The following is a 27494-nucleotide window of genomic DNA, read 5'->3' on the forward strand; positions in this document are numbered from 1 at the left end:
GAACAAAGCTCTGTCTCCCCGCTTTTACTTCCACAGCTTATGGGCACCCAGACGCCACTCTCTTATATTAATCCGCAGCAAGTTCCTCCAACTGTCTCCCATTCGTTGGGCGTGTGGCAGAATCACAAAAAATATTTTAACACCTCTTTGCATGTGTCCCCCATTGCACCAATTGCAACAATGGAACTGCTCATTCCGGATCTCAATCTAACACAATGGGGTGACTTCCGATTAGCTCCCATTCACTATCTCACCAAAAAAGGTCAACTTTTGTCTTTTGAGGAGCTTCAACGACAATTGCTCCTTCCGAAAATGGTGTTTTACCAATATCTGCAGATAAGACATTATTTAGGGTCAACTGGCTGTATCCCGCTGAGGACACCAACTGTGTTGGAACGCTGGCTTACTACCCTAACACCTCTGAAAGGAGGAATATCACTTTGGTATAGAGCACTGCAGCCTTCGGTTGAGATTAAGAGCACTTCCACAATCCTCAGGTGGGAACAGAGATTGTGCATATCTTTGTCTGAGGACGACTGGTTGCATATATTTACTATTCCTACCACAGTTTCTAAATGTATTTCTCACCTGGAGACTTCTAGGAAAATATTGTACGATTGGTATATGACCCCCAGTAAACTCCACCGCATTTACAGGACTATACCTAATACGTGCTGGAGGGGATGTCACCAGCAGGGTGATATGCTCCATATCTGGTGGGGATGCCCTAAGCTTCAGCAGTTGTGGCAGCATTTGGAGGCCTATTGCAACACTTGGTTGGACTTACAAATAAAGTTTACCCCAGAAACTGTTCTCCTGGGCCTTCTGGATCCAAATGTTCCGAAGGAGTGGTGCACGACCGCGCACCATCTGATCTTTGCAGTGCGGCAATTGATTGCAAGGCAATGGAAGTCCGCCACGGTTCCCACGGTTCGGCAGATTATCAAGGAAGTGGACATTCATTATCAATATGAGAAATTGGCTGCCTTGGCTACGTTTAGTGCAGCGAAATTTTATAGGAATTGGGAGAAATGGTCCTCTGTCAGACATAGGCTGGTTTACGTTGATCCTCAGCTTCAGGTGTCCTAGGAACGCATACCCCCCCCCCCAAACCCCCCCCTTTATTCTTTCCTCTATGCTATGCTTTTATATTTTAATTTATTTTTCCTTTATTGCATCTATGTGTATTGTTTTCTTTTGATACTCAATAAAAAATTACATTTAAAAAAAAAAAATGCAAATGAATAAAATGCAATACTAAATAAACAATGATTTTACTAAATCTGCATGCACAAAAAGCTTGCTGTAATAATATGAAATGCTGGCATGGAATACTACAATTTCTCAAAGGGAAGAAGGTATTGAAATTCTCTATAAACTAATTAAAATAACTGCTTTTTTGCTGGCATGTAATAGCTAAACAATTAATTATTGTTATGGGTAGTTCTAATTAAAAGGTATATTTCACAGCTATAAATACTAGATATATTTCTAATAACCTAAGCCTGTCTTTATGAGAAATATATCGATATCAGCTGTGCTTCATCCCTCCCTCCCTAGGTTGTACTAGTTTGGTTGGAATATAGGATGGATCAAGGATCACTCCATGGCAACATGCTGAATTAATAAGCATGCCAACAGCAGTATTTGTAAAAAGGGAGCCAGATTTGGGTGGAAAGGCAATAGGGTCCGTTTGGGTTTGTTTCAAATGTAGATTGCATTGATTTATCAAGGAGCTTTTCACTAAAATTGGCCATAGATGTAACAATATTACAATCTTTCCAGGAAAAGGTCTCTCCAAGATAGATCGTTAGCTGAATCTTCAGATATACAGGTAGAAACAATAGAATTCTACCTGTATCTGAAGATTCAGCACTAAACAGTGGCTGATGTTCAGGAGCCTTTAAAGGCAACCCGCCTGGGTCAATTGATAAGCCAACCGATATCCAAGCCTTCTGCCGATATTGGTCGGCTCATCTACCACCATATACTCACCGAATATCGTACGAAATTTCTTTTGTACGATATCAGTGTATGTATGGCCACCTTAAGAGGCAGCTAGAGATCTGATGAATTTCTAGGGTTAGTGAAGGGGTGGCTATACTTTATGCAGATGAACGAGTGCCAAGGCACCCCCACATGTTCTTCAGAAAATTACAGTATTTGTTGGCATAATCATCTTAAACAAATAATAATCTTTTAGTAAAACATAACCAGACTGCTTATACCAAGGGAATGGAGAATTAGCATTAGAAGGGTCAGCAGTATAAAATGCAGCGAGTAAATTAATAAAATGCCTGTTTTGTTTCAATAATGAATTATTCAACTTCCTGTAGACTCATCAATTCTACTAAATTATGTTGATTGATGGGTTTTGTGTGTATAATCTGACCAATTATTTATTTAATATCTACTGTCTTTTTTTGAATATCTACCATCTGCACATTTTTAAGGCCCTATATTGACATGCAATAACTCGAAGAGTAGGATGGTTATAAGTTGGACAGGGCAGAAGCAGAACATTGTGTATATTATTGCTGTTATTCAAAAGCTTGTGATTGGATGCCATTATTAAGCAAAGTATTGAAAGACCGTGCATTCACAAAGCCCCACACAGTTTTCAGAGTCCAAAAAAAGATGCAATTGTGCAAACAGCCACAGGCCTCTGCACTCACTGCATCATGCCTTGTACTTATTGGCTACCCATAAGCAGGTGGTAAGAACAGGGCTGAGTTGTATCTCCAGATGCTGCTCTCTGCACAGAGCCCCAGATTTTCAATACAGACTCCATGCAGAGCGCTACAAACCCAAGGGTGCAAGTGCTGTTAAATGAGCACTCTTGCACCCCTTAGTACCCTTGAACTTGCACCACCTTATGTTAATATTTCATTGACAAGGGGACTCCTCACTTGACCCTTTGCTTTCAGCCATCCCACTGAATCCCATTGTTACATACATTAATGAAACACGAGGAGCCAGAGATGGGGTAAAATGGCTACAGCATTTATTAACATTTTATGAAATAAATAGGACCTTGCCAGCATCACACCAAGGCAATATTCTAAAGCCAGAATTCCATAAGAATTCTAAAGCCAGAATTCCACTACTATGCTCTGCCTTTCCTCCATATCCCTACCCACCGTCACCCGCCCCCTGCAAAAGGGATAAAGTTTCTTCCTAACCCCAATCTGGCAATCTGAAACATTACCTGGATCAAGCATTTGACATTAATTTAACATGAATAATACCATGCAGACACTCATATTTATATTGTATAACAGTACAGAAACCACAATATAACAGTGCATGCAGGAAAACATCCACATTCAGTTACTAATAGATAATATGAGTACATCGCCATTTTGTGAATTTCTACATCGCCAGTTTGTGAATTTCCCGCAAAATTTTTCTGCGAAGCGCCCCAAATTCGCCCATCACTACTCATCTAAAGTGTGCTGGTCCTACCTGCAAAACTTTACATATTTTTGACTGTGTACCTTGAACAGAAAGCAGTGACTGAATAGAGACACATTTTCCAAATATATATATATATCCTAGTAGCAATGGAGACAATGCACTAGCTTCTTGAAACTACAACATAAGCACACATTCAGCAAGTCCGTTTTGAAAATACACACTGCTAAAACAGTAAGGTGAATTTCGAATAACCTTCACTGTGCAAGCCACATTAATCCAACACGAGGCACAAAGAGAGGAGCCAACTAACAAATGCCAGGTAATGTATTTAAAATAGAACAATTTAATACTCATCGGATTAGCTTATTGTTCCATCTAATGAAAGGAAGTAATTCTATAAAGTGAATATTTTTCCTAAGTTAGAATAAAAGAGAAAATGCTCCCTAATGTGCAAAGGCTGGCAGCCTCAATTTATTTTTATCTGCACGACTTCTTAAATGGAAAATAGAAAAATTGGGAGATTTAAAAAAAAAAAAATCGAAAAAATAAAAAATGCTTTCTTTAAAGGAGCAATGCCATACTGCAAGTCCTAAAGCCACTTATTAAAAGTAAATGACCAGCATTTGCAACATTTACCTGAACAGCTTGCGTCAGTAGAAATATTTGGAAGTTTCAATTTTTTGGGACATTAATTTCTAGATGCATTTTTTAAACTATTACTACATAATTGAAGTCTAGCAAAGCAAATCCCTCTTAATGATAATTTGTCATGTATTTATGCTACCGAAGGAATAGACGATTCACCCTGTCTGCACTGCAAAAAGTGTACAGTAAAACATTGCCTTCATATCGATGAGCTGCAGGAAATTAACATTTTCAAGAGTCTTTGGGGCTATTTACATCTGCAGAAACAGTGGCAACTTTTTCCCTCAGTAATTTGCATATACAACCACTTGTGTCCAAATGCACTTGTCACATTTCCATTTAGTTGTGGTCAGTGTTGCTCAGTCCTCCTTCCATTCTGAATCTGGCACTGCTACGCTTGTTGACACAGGGCACTCCCTCAGCACATGGGTCAATCATCGCAACATTTGCACATAAAGAACCAGGCACAGACATCAATTGTGTTCTGAACACAGGAAATTACACTAAGGGGCAGATTTATCAAAGGTCGAATTTCGAAGTGAAATATACTTCAAAATCCGACCATCGAATGGCTATTCTTAGACTTCGAATATCGAAGTCAAAGGTTTTTTTTACTGAATTTGACCGATTAAATCGTTGTAATCCAACTATTCGAAATATTTTAGCGATCGATCAGACAATTTTACTTTGAGTACAAAAAACGTAGAAAAATGCATTAAAAAGTCCCAATAGGCTAACATAGCACTTTGGCAGGTTTAATTTAGAGAACTATTGAAGTCAAAGTTTTTTTAAAGAGACAGTACTTCGATTATCGAATATTCAAATATTCGAACTATTTTACTTCGAATCGAATTCGAAGTAAATTCGAAGTTGTAGTATCCTATTCGATGGTCGAATTAGCAAAAAATTACTTAGAATTTCGATTTTTTTTTTTACTTCGAAAATTCCCTCAATTCACTTCGACCCTTGATAAATCTGCCCCTAAATATTCAGCACAACTGTGGCTCATTTCTAACTAAGCTCATTTGTCGCTGCATCTATTTTGTCGAATCAGACTTAGTTTCTGTAGATGCATCACTATGTGCCAAACAAATTGTCCCATGAACCCAATGTAGCAATAACTCTGGGAAACAAATTCTGCATTGTGGGGAAAAAACAAGACAAATGCACTTTTAATTGCACTTTGCACACTGCTTCAGAATAATGGATGTGACTTGGCAGTCAGTATTGGCCAGTGAAAAGGCCTCTTAAAGGGTCCTTCGTGATGTTCATGAGCATGAGTCACCGATAACATTAACTTTTATACTGTATTCTATTTGTGCTCAGTTTGTAATCATTTGGTTCATTTCCAGTTTAAATGAAAACCCCACCACCAAAGTCACCACCATAATATTAATCTCAATGTTTTTGCCAATGGCGGAGTCATAATTTTAGAAACAAGGATAGAACATTTTTAATAGTTTTTCTGAGGGTCCATAAGAACACTTCACATGAACACAGTCCCATATTTTGTTGGGATGAGGCCCAGTAACTTTTTTGTATACACTCATGATCTATTCAAATACTGCTGGACTACAACTATGTCTCCAACATATTTTGTTAGGATAAAAGGCTATAGGAGTTTAGCTTAGAAAAATCAGGAGGTGATATTTATAGTATGTAAGAATATCCTCCATTAAAAAGTCTGTCTTCTCTGTTTACACTTGACTCTCTCTTTTTGGCTTCATACAATATTTTCAGAAAGCATTATACATTTTTCTTGAAAAAACACTATCCCCCCTATGCAAATGAATTACAAAATTAATTACAATGTAATAGTACCATTCCACTGCCATCAAAGCACTTAAAGTGCCCCACAAGTTTGCCTTACTTCATTTTATTCTCTGCTTCATTTGAACCTATTTCCTATAGTATGACTTCCCAAAACTTCCACAGATTCCCAGTGGCGCTGGTTGAGGAGCACGCACAAAAGTTTGTTGCCAGAAGTTGCGGGTGCTCCATTGGTGCCTTCCTTCCAGTCCCCAGTATTAATTGCAGTAGGCCAAGGAAACACCAAGAAACATACCCAACATGGCAGCTGTGATGAGGTTCAAACTCTCTGAATTTCACGGTCAACAGAATATTTTGCAGTTGTGCTCACCAAACTAAGAAATGATAAGAAAAAAGGTTGCTTGGGCGAGTTATAAGCCACAAATAATTCCAACAGTCCAATAATTTCTAAGGTTGTAATGGAGGAATGTAATAAAAGTCAGTAGCGGAAAAAATATTTGTAATGCGAAAAGTTATGACTTTGCGCAAACAAATTTTCCTTTGTGCGAATGTGATATACTGTAGCTTTTGCGAACCCTGGAAACTGCTTAGCAATTTCTTCCGACAGGGAAAGAAGGTTTGCAAATTTTATAGTATGTGCCAGTGCACAGTGAATGTAATAAAACCTCTCACTGAAAAAGTTATTATGTTTGCTCCACAAGATTAACCTTCAAGCTCTTTGTAAAAGTAGATTAGAATTTGCAATGCAATACCAGTTTAAAGTAACAGTAACATCAAACAATTAATGTTTTAAAGTGGAACAAATATAATGTAGTGTTGCCCTGCACTACTACAATTGTTGCTGTGTAGCCATTCAAAGGAAAAAAGGCTCAAGTTACAAAACAGATAGCAGATAAGCTCTGTAGAACATGTTATCTGTTATCCACTATTAAACCTGTGCCATATAGCCTTTTTTCATTTTTCACTATTGCTACACAACAGCTTGTTTATATGAACTATACTTGTGTTTCTGAAGCAAAAAAAAAACAGTTTTACCAGTGTAGGGCAACACTTCGTGATATTTTAATTACTTTAAAACATTTAAATTTTTTGGTGTTACTGTTCCTTTAAGGAAGAGTATTATATTGTGAAATGCAAATTCTTATTTGTGCAAATTGTTTTGCTCTTTGCGACTTTTATTACATTCCACCCATTAAGGTCTTTTCACAAACCCAAGATTTGGGAACACAGTGTGACCCCTTGAACATCTTCCAGATCTAGTATAGCTGCAATCCTTTCAGCAGTAGTGATGGGCAAATTTTCTCCGTAAAAAATAATTCCCGGAAAAAACACAAATATTGATGCATTTTGACTAATTTTCTGTGAATTTTCGCTGGTCTTTTGAAATGTATTTGTCGGTGGCAAAACGCGGAAATTGCAGCAAATTCATGCCAGGCGAATTTACTCGCCCATCACTATTCAGCAGTCCAACAGAAGATCAGAAGTACAGGGTTCCCATAAGAAATCCACAAGTAGAGCAGCAGAGTCCTTTTGATTACTCCGCAGGTATGAAAGTCTGGAATCCCCTTAGGTAAAACACAGGTTTACACTTCCTTTAAACCGCTTATTACATTTCAGTGGGGCTCATTTATAAACTTTGCGCATAGCAGAATGATTCGCATAGTGAACGCATTTGCCTTGCATTTAATGAAAATAATTGTATTTTGCAATGCAAACAGAATTTTTTATTCATGCTGCAAATGTCCATTAGAGCTTTGTAAATATGGCATAATTGCAAATATTTAGGTGCACATTGGAGGTCATTTATAAAGTTTGCTCATCACATATTAATTCGCAAATAGTTGTATTGCCCATGATTTTTCCTGAATGCAAAAATATTGCACTGCTGTCAGTCTTTTTTTTTGAAAACATATTGCACACAAATATAAACAAATGAGAAGCACTGTCCGCGGCTGTTGTGCACAAAAATAGCATTAACAGAAATTTGAATTTGCAAAACTGTTTTGCAAATATTTTCTCTGCCTCCCAAGTTCAAAGCAATGTTGTTCCAAATAGATTTTGCAGAAATTAATTTTCTATCATTCTTCCACATAATGGGAGTTGTAGTCTAACCATATCAAAATTTTATAATAAAAGCAACAACTTTCTGGGAATAACTGTTTACTTATTGGGTGAGGTTAATATTGAAAAATATGGCATATTCATCTGGAGCTCTGTTTATTTGACCAAATACATCCAAAGAAAATTAGAAAATGACCATTAGAAAATGACATTTTACACCAGCTGATGCATTGTTCTGCAAAATATGTTTGCACAGTATGCAATTATATTATATGGTTGCTGGGGGCATAAATTATTTTAAACTTCATCAGTTAATATTACTGCTCCCACATTTTTCATATCTACATAACAGTTGTCCATATGTTTAACTTTTATAAAAACATTTGGGGTTATTTTTTTTTAAATTCATTTTTTTCTAGTTGTTTTTGGGAAAAAATTAGATTTTTTAGCGAAAAAAAAGAACTAAAATTTTTCGAGATTTATTGTGCCCCGAACCTGCTAAAAGTCTGAATCCAAAAATACTCAAAAACCTGTGAAATTCATGTAAAAGTCAGTGGCAGCTGTCCCTTTAACCGTTTGAAGATGTTTTTAACCTTCATGAATTTTGGGAGTTTTGGGGTATTTAACATAGGTTTTCATACAAAAACTGTGAGTGGCAATTCAATAAAATTGTATGATTTGAATTGAAACTCACATATTTTTTTAGTTTTTGGTGTGTAAATTCAAAAAATTTGTTTTTTAATCCGATTTTCTACCTGAAATATTAGTGAATAAGCCAAATTTGTGTATAGGAGTTAGGTCTAGATTGTTTCTAGTAAAATATGAGGAAAAAAAATGAGTTTTGGTAAATAACGTCCTAAATGAGATTCCAAGTAGATGATCCCTATTAATTAACCCGTTTATGGCCTGTATGTCATATAAAATTGCTTCTTATAAAAAAAAGGATTTTTGAAATGTGACTAAAATTCAGCTAAGATGGTGACTGTGCAGTGTTGTAATGTAATAATCTACACAAAGATAACTCACCTTATCATTACTTTAGAGAACAGTGAATTAATGCCAAACAGCTATTTGATTTAATATAGTCATCATTTTGAAAATCTCTGACAAGTTAAAAGATTTAAAGGACATTAGTTCATTATAACAAGGAAAATTTGAATCGCCATAATCCGCCATAATACTGAAAATAAACTGTGTGGGACAAACCCTTTCCTTTCTAAGACTTTGGAATAGAAATTCTTTTTAAATAAAAGCACATAATTAAATGTTTTTTTGGAACCATCATAGAAGACAGCCTGTAATAAAGAAGAATGTCGCCTTTCTGGAATTTACAAGGATATTAGAAGTCACCACTGAATTTCATGACCATATAAGTACAGAACTCTTATGGTGACGTCTGATATTCTTATATATTTAAGTATAAGGGGTATAATTACAAGAAATTATCATTGTAAAATATTGCTGATTTTCTTGCACAACTCCTGCAACCAGAACCACCCACTGCCCATTCTGCTTTACCTGCCATCAATGTAGGTCCAGGTCCCCCGTATAATTCTGTCTCCAGGTCCCCTCACCTTTTTAGCTTCTGCGCAATTCCCAGCACCAAGTCCCTCAACTATTCTGAACCCCTACCCAAGACATTTGACCAGCACCCTGTTAGATTTTTAGATAAAGGGCCCAGCAGAGGCCCGAAACATTGCCTCTTTGTTTTGTGAGCTGAATAAACACTGATCACTGAATCAATCGCATCAGCTGTGCCACAGGTTTCTTGTTTGCTATGTTAGATCTTTACAGTCTTGCACATCATCCTCTACGAGGCCCTCCCATGTCCATACCATATTTTTTGCTATTTTTCACTACCTGTGCCTCCTCCACACCCCGGCACATGCAAACAGCTCTTTCTCAAACTTCTTCACATATTCAGATCCCAGACCTGCCCCACTACATGTCACTGTCCCTATTTTCCCATAATTCTCCCCAAAACAGCCATGACAAAAACAAATATTTGCGCGTCAACATTGTTGCATACAAAAAAATTGACACGAGTCAAAAATATTCAGATGCCCATTGACTTTAATGCATTTAGACTAAATAGTCATGCGTATAAAAATTGTCGCTCACCGCAAAATTGACATGCGTTAAAATTATTTTGACGCCATTTGACTTCAATGCATTTGCAAATTTGTCGGCGAAACAAAATATAACAGATTCACCCATCACTAAACATAAATTCTACTCCCTATTCAGCCCCATTATTTGTCTATATTTTGTTCAAATCCAGAGGGTTTACATTATGTTAGGATTTATAGTAGTAATTCTGGTTCTTCCAATCTTTCAGTTTACTTTTCAACTATTCTCCTTGTTGACCAAGCAGTGTACATGGGTGGATTTCAAGTTTGTAGTGCTGACTTTAGTGTTGAATAACGCCAAAAGTAACACTGTCGGCTAAAATTTTTCCATAGCTTTCAAGGGTCAGCTTACCTGCATCCCAGCTTCCTAGGCAAGGCAAGATGGCAAAAATCCTCCATTTTTGAAAAAAAATTCATCCTAGTGATGAGCAAAACTGTTCCATTTCATTTCACCTGAACATTTGCAACATGGAGGAAAAATTTGCTGAAATGAATTGAATTCAATGGGAAGGTAAATATTAAATTAGCATTTTTAGCACTGCAATGGCATATACCTAGCCCTAGATAGGGGAAGATCTGGAGAGTGCTCAGATATGGTTGGATGATGTGGAAGGCAAGAGGTGCATAATAACGATGTAATTGTTTGATATACATTCAATGGGACTTCTTGAAAAGTTGCCAATGGCAAAACTGTGAAACTGTACCAAGTGAAAAAGTTTGCTCATCCCTAGTCATCCCCAGAATATCAGTTCTTGAGGAACATAAGCATGACTTTTTATTGTGCATGCGTATATATATGGCTCCTTGAACTCGTTTTTTAACACCTAACAACTTAAAAGAACTAAACAAAATTATGTTAATTGTTAATACCTGCTGTTTGAGTAACTTATGGTGGCACTTTGGTTAGAACTTCTTTCTCACTTTGTTTGCATAATTGGGTTAATTTCTGACCCAGTGCAAGCCATATTTGCATTTCATGGGGTTCTCAAGAAGCTACTCTTACCATGAACACAAACTTCCATTTAAAATACAATAAATACAAAAAAACTGCATCTTGGCATGGACATAAATATATAACTTATAGTTTAACAACACTGCATCAAAGTAGAAGAGTGGTTTTTTTTTTGTTTGTTTCTAAAACAGTCTTTAACTACAATGTAAAAAGAAAAATACAGTTGTCTGCAGCTGAGGCAGTGAAAATGTTAAAATAAACCCAGTGTCCTCCTAAAGGAAAGGATCGTGCTCTACACCTTGTCAGCCAGCTCTAACCATTACAAGTGAAACCGCATTCTCAGAAAATGTTTCCTTGGGGACCTGTCGGCTATGAGATGTACCTCCATTTTGTTGTCAATGTGACAGTAAGAAAATGCTCAGCACCAGATGTGCTCTGTGAAACCTACTAAAAATTCAGCAGGTCACAAAGCCAAAGGCATGACTTGATTTGTTCTTACAGGTAGGATACAGAAGAAAAAAAAATTAGGCGCTTGAAAAATCTAATTATTTTTTAATGAAACTCTTTTTATGTATTTCACTGCTTTGGTTTCTAAGGCTGCAGCTAATTTAGCAAAGATTGGCTGGAATAATATTACTGACATTTTTCTGAAAGTAAGTAGCCTGTGGTGTAGCACGCCACTCGTAAAGAAAAAAATCACTTACAAGTAAAGGCAGTCTTTCAATCTGAACACACATTTAGGAGTTTAAGGAACATGTCCTTGTATAACTGTTAATTAACACTTACTATGCCATTAAACACCGTAAAGCACACGTTCTGTGCAAACATACAGCATGTAACTACACACTACAGCAGAGTACTGGTTACATGTAACTCTTTAACTAAGATGGATGCTCACTATGGGGCAGATTTGCTAACAGGCAAAAAGTCGCCAGCGTCCTCTTCACACCCATCGCAATACTTCACCAGGCTAAAATTCGCTCAGAAAACGCTAATTTTCTAATATGCGGAGTTTCATCCTGGGCGATTTGAGCAATTCAAAGTGAAGATGCGCTAGGGTTCATTTCTGCCTAGTGCAAATTCACTAGAGGTCTTGTGCTCAGGTTAATTTGCATATGGCGGGAAATTTAAAATCTTTGAAGCAAATACATTACATTTCCACTGTTAATTACACAAGTCCAGGGAACCTTAATAAAGACAATAGTTATTATAATGCCCTACACATATAGTTATAATGCCCACTGTATAGTTATTGTTCAATATGTTAAAAAATGGGAAAATGGTTACCCCCAAAAAAACTTTTAGAATATTTGCACGCTATAACTCTGAAAAAAGGAAAAGACGCCAGAGTTTTTTTAACTTTGATGCTTTTTTCACTCACAGAATATGATGTAAGTAACTGAAGATTGAGGAAGATCTATGCACTCCAATGCACTTCGCCTGGTCTGAGCTGACGAAGACAAGTCTGGCGAAAGAGGTAACTTTCAGTAAAATCCCCTTTTTGGTGAATTTGCAGAGTAACGTCTATTAGCCAGAGCAAAGAGACGCCTGGCAATAGAGTGTGAATGACTGCTAGCATCTATCTCTTTCGCTAGCAAATTGGCGCCTGCCCTGTCCCTGCGGGTGGCAACGCTGGCAAAAAGTCGCTAGCGTTAGCCACTTTGCCCTTTAATAAATCTGCCCCTATATATTTGAGTAAAGGCTTACAATGGGGTATATTTATCAAAGACTGAAGTTAAGAGTGTCTAGAGACAGTGAAATTCAGTCAATCTCCATTTCTATGGTATTTTGAAGGCTTATTTATGAAAGGCATTTGAAGTGGCTCAGTCACGAGGGGGAGCAGGCCCTGGTGCGATTGCACCCCCTTTTCCCCCGGTAGTTACACCACTGAATTTATTTGCTGGAACAATCCTGGCACCATACAATTAATTTCTGGCAGGATGTTTTAATTCCATAAAAAACTGAAGAAATACTCCATTTTGGGGTTCCAGCTACAGTTTAACATCCCCCCCAAGGAATTATCCATACAAAAATATCAGATCTTTCACCCATCTTTAGGCTACCATCATTTCTGTGCCTCCATGTACATGAACCTAGGAAAGGAAACTAGTGACAAAACAAGAATGGTTAACTAAGCATATGCAGTTATCAGAGCCAAGGGATGTTAACAAATATGGGAGGAACATGGGATAGTAAGCCATGTTGAAACATCATTTATAGCATATGGCTGACATTCTTTATATAACATACAGCAAACCTATGCACGTGTTAGTATATACAGTGAGTACAGAATTGTGTAAAAGAACTACAACTCAATAAAGAAATTCTATATAAACACCACCTTAGCTTTTGGCTTCTGTACTAGTCCAAGGCCACCTCAGCCCTTTAGTAGGAAAGATCTGTGAACATGTCCCCAGTAGGTCTGTGAAGGTTCTCATTCATCCAGGCCATGGCATATCAATATTAGTAAGTCAAATCAACTGGACTTGCTGTATTTTTTTGTCATGAAGAAGTTTCGTTAGTCATCCCTAACAGATGGCCTAACAGGAGCATTACTAATTTTGAATTTTACGAACTACTAAACCTTTGAGCTGGTACAAGATGTTTCTTAAAATACAGCATTTCCAGCAATATTTTTTTTTAGTCTTCCAAAAGTTTATGCTGGTTATGTTTAAATCTCTTTCTTTTCTTGACTATTACTACAGAAGCATATTTATGATTTTGACACAAAGAAAGTTAAGATTCTTTAAAGAAGTCTTGTATGACATATAAATAGACATCTCAAGCAGAGAGAAATATTACGCGTGTATGTTTGTGTATATATATATATATATATATATATATATATATATATATATATATATATATATCCTATATAATAAAGTGCAAGTGTCTCTGCGTCCAGTCCCTGTGTCCGTGGAAATGCGCTACTGCGCATGTGCCCCACGGACCCCCCTCTGGCAGCCCGTTCTAGCCCCCGTTGGAGAACTGAAGTTTTGTCGGTGCATAATTAGGCTTAACTCTCCCTAGGAGAGTTAGGGAAGACTATCGGTGGATCAAGACTAGGGTTATTATAGCTTTCGCACAAGTGGCATTTTCTCTAATAGCGTACAGTCATTGTGCGGATCATTCTCACGCACAAATGACTGCTTTGTTGCTAACGTAATTACGTCATAGCTCAGCTAGCAGAAGGAGCCCGGTATCTTTCCGCAGCCCTATTGCTTACCTGGGCTTCTTGGCAATACAGTCCCGATGAAGAATGGCAGCACCGAGGATGAAGAATGGCAGCACAGGAGCCTGCTACATGAAAAGTGCCAAAACTCTGCCTAAATCCCGACTGAGCAACTTGAGAGGGTCGGCGAGTTGAGCGGCACCAGAGCGACCAGTTCCGAGTCTCGAGCTGCTCTGGAGACGCCGGTGAGCACTAAATAAGTCGCACTAAATAAGAACTAGACCTCGGCTTAGCCTAACAATAAGGAGCGGGGAACATACTCTGTCACTACTGTGCAGGTGACACAGCGGTCAGAAGCTGTCCTTCCATCAGACAAGGCCGGAGAGAAAGAGAGGTGGGGAGAGAGATTAATACCCTTAATGTCCATAGAGCCCAGCTCAGTCATTGTACAATTCCTCCCCAATCGTTCTCTGCATGACAGACACTAAATCCAAGGCACAGGGGGAAATCCTCCCACCCCCACATTTTACTCAGCAATGTTGAGTGGGTGAAAATATCATCAAAAGCCCTTTTTTCCATTGTGCCTCCAATGTATCACCCAACTGCCAACTGTTGCCTTTAATGAGCCGCTAAAATGAGTTCTTGGTGGGCCTGGCAGACATTGGCCATGGAATAGATGGGCACAACTCCCTGCGACCTCTTCCTCTTGCCAGACATGATTGTCATTGCTGTGCCCAGTGTGTGCAGAGGGCAACTTTATTTCTCCTCATCCCACACGTTTCTCTTTGTCTCTCCCCTTTCTGAAATATCCTATCTCTCTCTCTGTCTTTAGAGAAGGAACTGAGCATCTCTGAGGTTTCTCTGGTGGCTTTCTCCCTTTTGACTCGGTTTTTTTTTTTCCAACTTTTTCTGTTTTTGGCAGGAGTTCCACATACTCTACGTCATTCTGGTTAAATGCTCCTGTTACCAACATGCTGTGCCTCAAGCGTGGGGATGCCTGGCCATCAAGTTAAAGAGCTACTTCACCTTCAAATTAACTTTCCCTGTTCTGTAGGTAGCATATTTTTTGCCATTTGGTCTTTTTTTAGATAGTGTATTTTATCAAACATAATGTACATTTTTGGTTCTGCAGCTATGTGTTGCCATACATTAATTACCATAGCAACCAGGGGCAATGGAATATTAAACAAAATAACCAATAGAAAATAATATTACATTCGAAGCCTCACCGTCAGTTGATTTTTTTGTTTATGGGGTCAAAAATGGCCAAGCTGTAGGCTCAAAAGAGCCAGAATAGGTAGGCTACTAATGAAGACCGATATTGTTCTATAATACTTAAAGTGAATTGAAAGGTGAGCTTTTGCTTTAAGAACAACTATGAACTGCTTAGCCGAGTTGATTTATACGGCTGCTGTATGAATACAGAGAGGAATGACTGTTTTATATTATATCCATCTGCCCATTCAACTAGCACCCCAATGATAAATATCTGGAGAGATTTCTGGATATGTTGCCCATAGCAACCAATCAGATATTTGTTTTTGTTTTCTAAGTTATAGGTGGCTGTTTAAATCTATTATTGGGAAACATCTCCAGAAATCTCTCCAGATATTTATCTCCAATTTTAGTAAACATGCCCTAGAATGGTTGGTTCCTGACACTAATACACTCATACATACCCCCCCCTCTCTATCCTATCCTATATAATAAAGTGCAAGTGTCTCTGCGTCCAGTCCCTGTGTCCGTGGAAATGCGCTACTGCGCATGTGCCCCACGGACCGTCTCTGGCGGCCCGTTCTAGCACCCGTTAATTTAACGGGCTTAATGTCTAGTATATATATATATATATATATATATATATATATATATATATATATATATATAATGTACTAGATCTTATAGAAAGAGATAAAGAAATTGCGAATGCTGAATACTTTCATTTGGCCGAGTAGTAGAATTACAAATAAAGATATAACAGTCAGTGTGATACTAACTAACTTCCTGAAGGAAAAAAGCAGGAATGAGCATTAAGCAACAATATGTCTTGGATTTTGTAATGGAAACCCTGCAGCTAATCAGATGAGTCCTCACCTATTGGTTACAGCTGGAAAATGAAGAAGATTAGAGTCTTGAGGATAATTAGGAAGAAATAAAATCAGCCCCAAAAGAACTAAACAAAATGAAAATGTATATTTATATAGGAAAGGAATGATGCATATAATTCAAAGTGACACTCACAGAAGACAATCATTAAAAAGCTAAAATGAAATGCAATATGTTTTTTCCCTGTTGAAGCAGAAAACATATTTAGCAATGTAGTTTTATGAATAAGTGCTAATGAGGGCATGTCTTGATGGTCTCTGTGCCCCTGTTTACCCTCAGTGCAAACCTGTATCCAGCCAATGTTAGAACATGTTGGCATATCTTAAAATGTTAAAATGATCCTAGTGAAACCATCTACTGTATATAGGAAATCAAAGCTTTTTTTAATCCAAACACTTTATAAGAATCAGTAGGTTTTTGGGAAATTCTTGTTGTATAACATTTGTTTGTGTCATATCTTTACCAACAAATAATGTCCTCAAACTAGGTAAAAATGTACTCAACAACAGCCCTGCCTTGCTTTTTCAAAAATCCAAAGCTGTTTTCTCACATCTATGGTCCTACATTTTTTTGGTGGCTATAAGAGCATCTCAACTTTAATAACGTAAATTTTATTAATATCATAAGAAAGGTCAACAATGTATTTGCTGATAAAAATATAATAAAAAAGAGACCAAGTATATTTAATTTATGCGGGTTCTATATAGAGTTATGAAGACAGAAAAACATCACATGGACAAAGCAATAATATTTATATGAATATCAAGTGTAGATATTAATTTGTGAAAAGCAATATGTTTTTTCATATGTTTAACTTATGCATGGCACTAACTAGAGAGACGGCAAAGCTTAGAACATTGTTTATATATTTTAATGGAGATTGCAGTATATGTAAATATAAATTTATTTATGCAGTGCTACTAGGATACACAATTCTCTACTATTTTGCAATATAGAAGAGTGCACACAGGGAAGACAAGCATTGTAGTTAATAAGTATCAATATACAGAAGGTAAGTGGAATGCAGTAAATGGCACAGTAGGAAGAAGGTCCCTGCCCTATAGGCTTACAATCTAGGTAGATAAATAGGAGAGCAAATGCACACAAATGTTTTGGCATTGTACCTTAAGTTTCAAGACTGAACCAGATAATGTTCTAGGGCTCCAAAAAATAGGATGGATTTTTTTGTTTAAGGAGATGTTCCCTATGGAGAAATTCAAGGATGAAACTAAGGTGTAGCAATATAGAAAAGTTTAAGACGAGAATTGGTAGTGGTGCAGGATACTAGCTGGATTAAGTGTTTTAGTAGTGGCTTGAAAAAAAGGCAATATACTACATAATATTACAAAGGAAAAAGTAGCTAGTTTTGGAAGTGACATTAATATCCATATAACTAATTTAAATGAATAGTTCTCCCAAAGAGAATGTACAGGTCCTGCACCCAGCCCTTGGCTGTTCACCCTGTACAATGTACAGTGAAATAGTCAGCTGTACCAAAGGCAGCAGATAAATCCAGAAGAATGAGAATAGAGCAGAATTGTTTTCAATTCTGCATAAAACAGATTGTGGGTAGTGATGGGCGAATTTGCGCCATTTCGCTTTGCTGGAAAATTTGCGAAACGGCGCAGGTGTCTCGTTTTTTTCAGAACATGATGTAATAACAGAAGATTGAGAAAGATCTATGCACTCCATTGCATTATGTTCTCTGTCTGAGGGCAGTGGCACTGACAAACACCAAGTGTCATGGGCCTTTGTTCTGACAAGAAAATGTTATTCAAATGCAATGCAAGTACATTTGTGATTTCCTTGCCAACATTTTTTCTCCTCTCCCTAATATTTGGTTAACTTTGCAGATCAGCAATACAGGCTGAGCATCATTACAGTTTTGTGCGGTCATAAAAATAAATAAAAAAGCTGACCTGAGGGACATGGAAAGGGGGTGTGGGCAAGTTCATTATATCTTTGATGGATAGCAAACCTAAATAACATTGTTCATTAGAAAAATAGTTAAAATACAGGAAAAACTAAAATACACATATAAAAATCTGAAAGGGTAACATCCTGTAAATTTCTCCTTTTTCATTTCTTTGGATGACATACGATAGAGGAGGAATACAAATCAGTTATAATTTAGCTCACTAGAAAAGAGGAGAATTGCAGCAACTCTGGATAAAGTTTATAGCTAAGGCAAAGACAATTTTATTTCCACAGTACAACATGGTCCATGATTATAATTTTGTCAAAGTGCTAGATAAAAGGAAGACATCAGCGAAATTGCATCCAGTTAACCTGCCAACTTTAAGCAGGACTTTAAAAAATATGCTATGCATAATTAAAATATGCAATGTAATAACTGTTTAATGAAGAATATTACATTGCAATATGCAAATTTTTGCTCTTGTTTATGTCCTGTTATTGTCTTATATTAAAGGTCCCCCTGAATCTACTTGTTTTTGCATGTGTTTGAGAATGAGACACAAAATCATAAATGGAATAAAAATATGCAATATGCGCATCACTTATTTTTAAGCCCTTAAATCTGGAAGACTTATTGTAAAAGAAGTATTGCGAAAAATAATACTAATGAATAGGTTTTGCAATAAATTGTTTTCAAAAGTATGTTGTATTAACAATTTGTCAATGTATAAACAATTTAATTATGGCCAAAATATCAGTTATCAACTATATTAATTTTATAATACACAATGCATATTCTGTAAATGATATCCTTATAAATAGTTCTTGGTGATGTTATAATTTATTTTTGGTCCTTAGTGATGTCATGTGTCATAGACTCACTGAAACTTGTATAGTATCATAAATAATCATTACACTGTTGTAAAATATGAGGCTATATGTTACATTGCTAGGAAAAATAAACAGGTGTCATTATCTGCCCCATGGCTTCCACATCAACCTATGAGATGGGAGCCAATTCCAGCCTGCCTCTTAGTTCTAGGGAGCTGTCTAGCCATGGTCTTGGAAGAAATAGGCAACATGGAGGCATTTTCCTAGAAATAATAGATGTGCATCTTACAATTTATTGTAAATGTGTGGCTAAATATACCTTATCAATCTGAAGAACATATATAAATCAGTCCTGTAAGTAATGTGTCTAATAATATCTGTTGGAACAAACATACTGTAACGATCGTGATTGACTGCATTAATATACAGATTTTGAAAGAAAGATGTTCTCAAAGAAATAAGGTTCCAATGAAATAAGACAAATTAGATTTTAAAATATCAGTGTGTTTCCAATATTACTAACGCATACTGTATTTTCTTTCAATTAACCAACAGCTGGTAATTCAAACTAAGGAGTCCTAATGGATTCCCAATGGTTTCCATTTAATCACATTTATTAACACTTTCTTGAAGATCAGCAGAAAAAGTCTTTTGATTTTGACATTTCTTCAACTTCGAGTAGACATATTCACTTATATTGTTTGTTACCAACTTAATTCCATAATCATAATAAAGGTTTAGGGTATTGCAAATCTAATTAGCTGGCTTGTACTCTGTATGGTAAACAAAAATATAGTAAAATGTAGTGCATTTATGAATAAAACAAATAAATAATACATTTGAATTTTGAGGATCGAGAACAATTTGGCGGGGGGGTGATATAATTGCTTCTGCTTTCTATTTTTCAAGCTCAACATACTGTATTTACTGCAGGGAGCTAAATAAAAGACTATTGATAATTAAATGTTTATTCTTGGAGAGAAACTGAATTCAAAAGGAATGTCGTTCATTCCTCACTGAAATAAAGCAAGGGACAATTACAAGCATTGAGTAGTTATCAATGCATGCTGTGTAGGTGGCTTACTTTATGGTTTTAATGCAATGTTTTGATTTCCTTGCCTATGGAACAGCTCTCTGGGATGTTGTTGTTCAATTTTGTAGCATATTTTTATTTCTAATTATTTACATTTCTGGATTCCCCTGAATAGTATTCTTTCAAGGAAATCTAAAAAGTTGAAACTGCCTTCTGAATCTCACGGGGAAGAAATAGTTCTATACTTCTATACACAGGGAGCAGAAAAATGCTCTAGTTAATGATTTTGAAGGTTTTAAACCTTAAAGTTCACTTGCACACTGTTAATAGAATCAATAACTCTAGCAGTGCAGTTTGTCTCTCTTGGGTAGAGATGTTATAGAAAACCAGGCTTAAAGCTTTGTTTGTCAGTATTGTCACTTACTCTGTATATTTTGTGCTCAGAGATTAAAGGGGCAGTTCAAACATAGTGGCAGATTTACCAAAGGTTGCAAAAGATTCCTTTTTTCTCACTCTACTGCCAGTGAAAAATATTGACATTTTCTTATATTTAGCATTTAAGGATTTTCTTTTATCTTTGCTATTCTTTCCCCTCTTCTGTTTTAGAAAAAATAAGGGTTGCAGAGAAAATAATTTTCACCAAGCATGAGAAATATATCAAGTTGATTTTCATGGCCTAAATCAATTAAATTATATTATGTGAAGAACAAATTAACGTATCACAATTATACAGTCCTGGCACCTAAATGGCACCTAAAATACACCCACCCCACTCAACGCAGGAATTGGGTTGCATAGCTTTTCTTTCAAATAAAAAAAGGGAGTGAAAATATGGCAGTTATCAAGGGGCTAATTAATCAAGGTTCACATTTAAATTTTTACCATGATTCAAATTCTTTTGCACAAAAACTCACATTTTTTAAATTCAAGTTTAAAAGTCTGATGTTTCTGATTGGACTTTTAAAGGGGGAAACTAAAATTTTTTGTAGAAAACAAACCCATGATTTATTGAACCCCGATGGTGTTAAAAGTCTGAATAAAAAAAACTCAGGCCTGGCGAATTCATGTAGAAGTCAATGGCAGATGTCCCGAAGAAATCTTGATCTGAGCTGGGTTTCCGAAAAAGTTGCTTTATTCTGGCATCAAATCCAAAAAAGTTGCAGGTTTCAGGCATCAAATCCGAAAAAAGTAATGGATTTGGATTTTTTTACAATTTCATAGAGAAGTTTTACCAATAATAAGAGGAAAATTCTGTGAGGATTTGGTCAGAGTGGCTTTCCAAAAATTGTGAGAAATTCGGATTTTGATAAATAACTCCCTTAATTTGAATTTCTGAATAAACTCAAATTTGAGATTTTTAAGTCTTTAAACCAAGTCTATAAATTTTAAATTCAGATTTTTTCATAAATAAGCAAACATTCGAGTTTTTTTTTTTTTTTAAATTGTGAGTTTATTCGAAGTTCAGCTTTAATATCTTCCTGACTTAAGCCAATGGTTATATCATTCTATGAACAACTAATTTTGGCATAACCAGTTTGTAACACTGCGGGACTCCTATTCATGTCAGTGCACTATAGTAATTATCAAAAATAGTGGTCACTAGTTTGTAGCAAAAAGCACAAATGCAATGAAAATGAATAGGTAATAGAATGTAGATGAACATGACTGCTGAAATATGTGGCTTTTGAATGATTTTTAACAATCTATTAGAATAGTAAATGAGGACTAGGGATGTAGCGAACTGTTCTGCTGCGAACTAGTTCGCGCGAACTTCGACCGTTCGCGTCCGCCGAATGTTCGCGAACGTTTGGGAACGTTCGCATTTTGAGTTCGCGTTCGATCGTTCGACAATTCGACCATTCGAATTCCTTCGACCGCTAAAAATCGAACGATTTCCATTCGTTCGAACGATCGTAAGCATTCGATCGAATGAAAAGCATTCGATCGAATGGCTTCGATCGTTCGATTCGAATGAAAATCCTTCGATCGAATGATTAAAATCCTTTGATCGTTCGAATCAAACGATTTTAGCGGGTGTTCGAAGTTCGCGAACTGTCCGCGAACGTTCGCATTTTTTGCCGGTGTTCGCGAACGGCGTTCGCGAACACCAAATCGGCAGTTCGCTACATCCCTAATGAGGACAGCCTTCCATAGTGACACATAGTTGCAAATACATTTGCAAAAATGCCTATGAAAAATAATATATAGTTTTATTTATATATATATATATATATATATATATATATATATATATATATATATATATATATATATATATATATATATATATATATTATAGTCAGGTGATCCCACTGGTGTCTAATAAAAGGGCAGCCAAGTTTGGGAGTTTTACTTTGAAAGCAGCTAGTAAGTTGCAGGTAAAACTTAGTCCCTTTGTAAAATGTATAATTAAGCAATTGAATTCTTAATGAATCAGATGAAAATTAAGCGTAGGACTGGCCAGATATGGGATGACTTTGACGTAGTTGGCCAGCTTAAATATATTGCAATATATGGACAAACAATCCCTGTGTTGTTTAAAGGGTAAGGCATTTTTTAGTAGCAGTATTCACAAAATGTCTCTGTCTTAAATATATTGATAATGGGTTGAGTGCAGAGGACCTCTTGTAGTTGACTATATGTATTTTGTGGTCACACCCTCATTGCACCCCCGCCTAATGTTTTTAAAAAATAGTGGTGAGCACAACTTTCCCTTGTTTGTTATAGTTATACAGGAGCAGTGACCAGCTCCATGTTGTAGCTCCCACCCCTCCCAGCTATAGTCAGGTGATCCCACTGGTGTCTAATAAAAGGGCAGCCAAGTTTGGGAGTTTTACTTTGAAAGCAGCTAGTAAGTTGCAGGTAAAACTTAGTCCCTTTGTAAAATGTATAATTAAGCAATTGAATTCTTAATGAATCAGATGAAAATTAAGCGTAGGACTGGCCAGATATGGGATGACTTTGACGTAGTTGGCCAGCTTAAATATATTGCAATATATGGACAAACAATCCCTGGGTTGTTTAAAGGGTAAGGCATTTTTTAGTAGCAGTATTCACAAAATGTCTCTGTGTTAAATATATTGATAATGGGTTCAGTGCAGAGGACCTCTTGTAGTTGACTATTTGTATTTTGTGGTCACACCCTCATTGCACCCCCGCCTAATGGTTTTAAAAAATAGTGGTGAGCACAACTTTCCCTTGTTTTATTTATATATATTTATATATATATATATATATATATATATATATATATATATATATATATATATATATATATATATATATATATATATATATATATATATATATATATATATATATATATTATTATAAAATATATATGTTGATAATCTATATTAAAAGTAAATGAAAATAATTCTGCACTAATCAAATACACAAAACACCCAGCAAGAGATGTTTTGACATCAAGAAGGGGTTTGCAAATTTTAGCCGGCAAGTTAGCCTTGCATTAGTTCCATGGAATATTAGTTACTGCTGCAAATTTTAGCCGACAAGTTATCCTTGCATAAGTTCCATGGAATTTCAGTTACAGCTGCAATTTTTGGCATTTAAATGTGAAATAGACACAAGTGAGAGTACATTTTTTTATTTAGATGATTTTTTAAATTAATGTTTCTAATTATTAATTGGCAACTCATGGCTAGTCATGGCTAGTTCAGACATTTCAGTATTGAGTAGCCATTAGTGCTCATTTATTAAGGTGTTTCCACCACAGCATACAGGTGTATGCAAATGAGCTTCATTTGGATAACATGTAATACACTTCTTACTTGAAAATCATTTATGCTGTGCAAAGGAAAGCGTATTGGGGGGCATAGCATGCAGCTGAGTTCTGCTCAGAATAAGCAAGTATTATTATGTTTAAGCTTGGCAACCATACTCCCCTCCAGAACCCCAAGATTTTGGTTTCCCTGTAGCTGTTCGCGGGTCATCTTGTGTGGCTGAACTTCTATGAAGTTAGACCGTGACCTCTGGGGCTGGTGAAACTAATTAGCATGAAGGATTCTTGTTTGTTGTCGGAATTAACCAGACAAATCACTCCACCATCTAAGAATGGCCATGCACCACCATGTAAATGCATTGCAGTATATTTCGTATTCAAAACTTTTCATCCTCTCTTTCAGGTGAAGGTTAGCAACTTATTTTATTTAAATAAATCTCACTTATACTCTCCTGATCTTGTTATTTTAAGTTACCACACTCCTTCATTTTCTGGGAGGATATTCATTATTTCTTGTTGAAAAGATAATTGCCCCCCCCCCTAAAATGGCCTTCCAAGCTATAAGCAATAATATAAAATACATAACAGAATTATTTATGTTACAAATGTTTTACTAATAATTTGCTTTACCATATAAATTAAACATTGGGAATTCAGTTGCATAAACAACATTTAGATTTTTTATCTATTTTCATTTTTTTTTTTTAAGTTTCTCACCTGTTGGTGATCCCTCCAGCACATGACCAACATATGGTCCCTCTCTAAAGATTGGTCTGTTATCATTTTGATCAATTACAAGGATTTCAAGGTCAACAGGGCCCTCAATATTCTTCCCATTCTCATCAGTGGTTTCAACTTGAAGCTGTTGTAGAGAGGAGATTACAATTGTATTAAATAAATCTGTTCTGAAATACCTTAAAATGAACAAAACATATTTTTGCAGAATAGAAATAGAAAACAGTTACATTTATGTCTTTAGTGACATTTCTTAGATTAAATAGTATTTTGATCCTGAACTACATGATATTTATACAAGATAATTCTTCTGTAAAAGTAGAGGATAAAAAAAGATCATAATTTAATAGAACCATGCAATAAAATGTTTCTTACATCAAAATCTTTGAACCAAATAATACATTTATCACTGATAAAAGAATTATAATGAAATCCAGCTTTTGCCTATTATGATTTTATTTATTATGATCCATTAAACATATTGGGGCTCATTTATAAACATTGGGCAAATTTTCACCTGGGCAGTAACCCATGGCAACCAATCAAATGTTTGCTTTCATTGTTCAACCAGCAGCTGGCTGAAAAAAATGGGTTACTGCCCATGTGCAAATTTGCCCAGTGTTTTTAAATCAGCTCCACTGATTCCAGTAACATTACAGAATTCCCCTTGCAGGTATCATTGGACTGTGGATATTTAAAATATTACGTTTCAAGTACTTGAATGTTTTAATGCTAACAAACCAAACTTAATTTACAGTGGGAGTTAGTAAAACATTTTTACCAAGTAATTATCAACAATTCGGAATGCAATAAATTCACAAAGATGGTAAAAAAATATCCAATGATAGCATGACAAACAAATTAGATAACGTATGAAATGCCCCAAAATAAGGGGTGTTTTAACAGAAATAACATGCTCTCTGGAATTTATTCTAGGTTAATTTAAAGTTAAACTTTAAAAGTTAGGAATTTTAATGGAAACACGGAGAAAAAAGCTCAATTGTGATGTGATCATTAGGGAATAAAGAAAGGAATGCTGGCCTCTGGATCTCACATACTTTAAAATACTTTATCAGTAATCTATATAAGAGGCTAATGGTTACAGTGTCAATCCTGATGCGGAAATTAATGAAAACTCCAAAAGACATTTCACCAAATAAGTGCCCAGCATGCATTTGCAATTAGATCAGTAGTACAACAAACCAAAACATGATTTTATCTTAGAAGTACCTGTTTTTAATTATTCTAGTTCTTTTTATGTTGGTTTTATTTGAGCAATGTGCAGTCAAGTGGTTGCTTCAGTTTCTCCAAAATGCACAAGGTTATAAAGGCACAAAAAGTTTCTTTATATTTGCTAATCTAAACCTGCCAGTATGTACATGTCTAGACTGTCATCAAGTAGAGATATTTAGGGGCCTAATTATGATACTGTGTAAAAAAGAAAGAAACCTAAAAATATTGTAAAAAGCTTTGTAAAATAAATAGCAAATTTGTAAATGTGTGGGTTTTTTACACCCCATGATTCAAAGTAGCTTAAATAAGTTCCATTTAAAAAAATACTGAAAAAAACCATGATGGATATTTTCCCATAGCATTTTCAAACTGCTGCGTCTTGCACCAGATTTTTACACAGAAGTATGGGATCAATGAAATAAATAGACCACTTACACAGTGATGGCTGGTGAGGTGTATTTTGTTGTCCATTGTTTTCACTTGGCATGCTAAATAGGCCCTTATTAGTCTACTCCTATGGTCTTCTTTCTCTAGTGTTCACCCAGATTCACCTATTAAGTTTTATATCCACAACAAATTTTGTTAGCAGACAATATGTAAAAAATTGTGCAGGCAAGACCAGAAACTCCATATGTTATAGCACTGCAAATTTTAAAATCTATTGACAGCCGCTTTTAATGGCCCAACAGCTATTAATGCTCTGACAGCCTTCATCTACTATTGAATCCAGGAAGATGAATTTCAACAAAATATGAAAACCTTCATGTTAAAATGCAGTGAAATCAAATTTAATACCTTAAAGAACACAAACACCCCACAAAAAATAAACAATCTCTTTGAAATCCTGCCACTCTGTTGTAGTAAATAGTAAGTCTGCAGCATCAACATAATGCCTTAGGATTCCTCCTCTAATTCACTCAGCCCCCTCCTGGGCAGTTCCTTTGACTGTTGGGTATTGAGCAAGCTCCAGTTTCAAGCTAAAGTTAACTTAGCCAGCCTTCTCACCTCAGTTTACAAAACATGCCCACTTCAGTCTAGCCACCAATGAAGAGATGGCATTACTGGTTGCTGTTTGCAGATGTAAATTCAATGATAATGTATCAGAGGGAAAATGGCCATTGGGTGAAAGCTACTTTTTTTTATAGGAAGATGTGATATTGCTGCCAAACAGAGGGGATATATGCAGTAAAAATGCCATGTGGGTAAAGGAGATGTGCCCAATGTATACATGGAACAATAATATAGGGTTTACAGGTCCTTTAATACACATAGGGGCCCATTTACTTAGCTTGAGTGAAGGAATAGAGGAAAAAAACATTTTTTGGCTACTTCGACCATCGAATGGGCTACTTTCGACCTTTGATTCTAACTAAAATCGTTCAACTATTCGACCATTCGATAGTCGAAGTATTATCTCTTTAAGAAAAAACTTTGACTGCCTATTTCGCCACCTAAAAGCTACCGAAGTCAATGTTAGCCTATGGGGAAGGTCCCCATAGGCTTTGGTAGCTTTTTTTTTGTTCGAAGAAAAATCGTTTGATCGTTGGATTAAAATCCTTTGAATCGAACGATTCAAAGGATTTAATCGTTCGATTGAACAATTAACAAATAGCGCTAAATCCTTTGACTTCGATATTTGAAGTCGAAGGATTTAACTTCGACAGTCGAATATCGAGGGTTAATTAACCCTCGATATTCGGCCTTAAGTAAATTTGCCCCATAGTATATACATTTATATAACCATCCGTATGGCC

The 27494-nt window shown here is 36.1% G+C and overlaps 1 protein-coding gene across 1 annotated transcript in view; it reads right to left on the reverse strand.

The window, feature by feature from the left end:
• Nucleotides 1-27494, reverse strand: part of cdh13.S (cadherin 13 S homeolog) — a 524164-nt gene that overhangs the window by 168413 nt on the left and 328257 nt on the right. Inside the window, exon 6 of the mRNA XM_018260586.2 lies at nt 24490-24634. Within this exon, the coding sequence (XP_018116075.2) occupies nt 24490-24634 (145 nt within the window). The remainder of the gene's footprint in view (nt 1-24489; nt 24635-27494) is intronic.

The sequence above is a fragment of the Xenopus laevis genome, chromosome 4S (genome assembly GCF_017654675.1).
Source record: "Xenopus laevis strain J_2021 chromosome 4S, Xenopus_laevis_v10.1, whole genome shotgun sequence".
NCBI lineage: Eukaryota > Metazoa > Chordata > Amphibia > Anura > Pipidae > Xenopus > Xenopus laevis.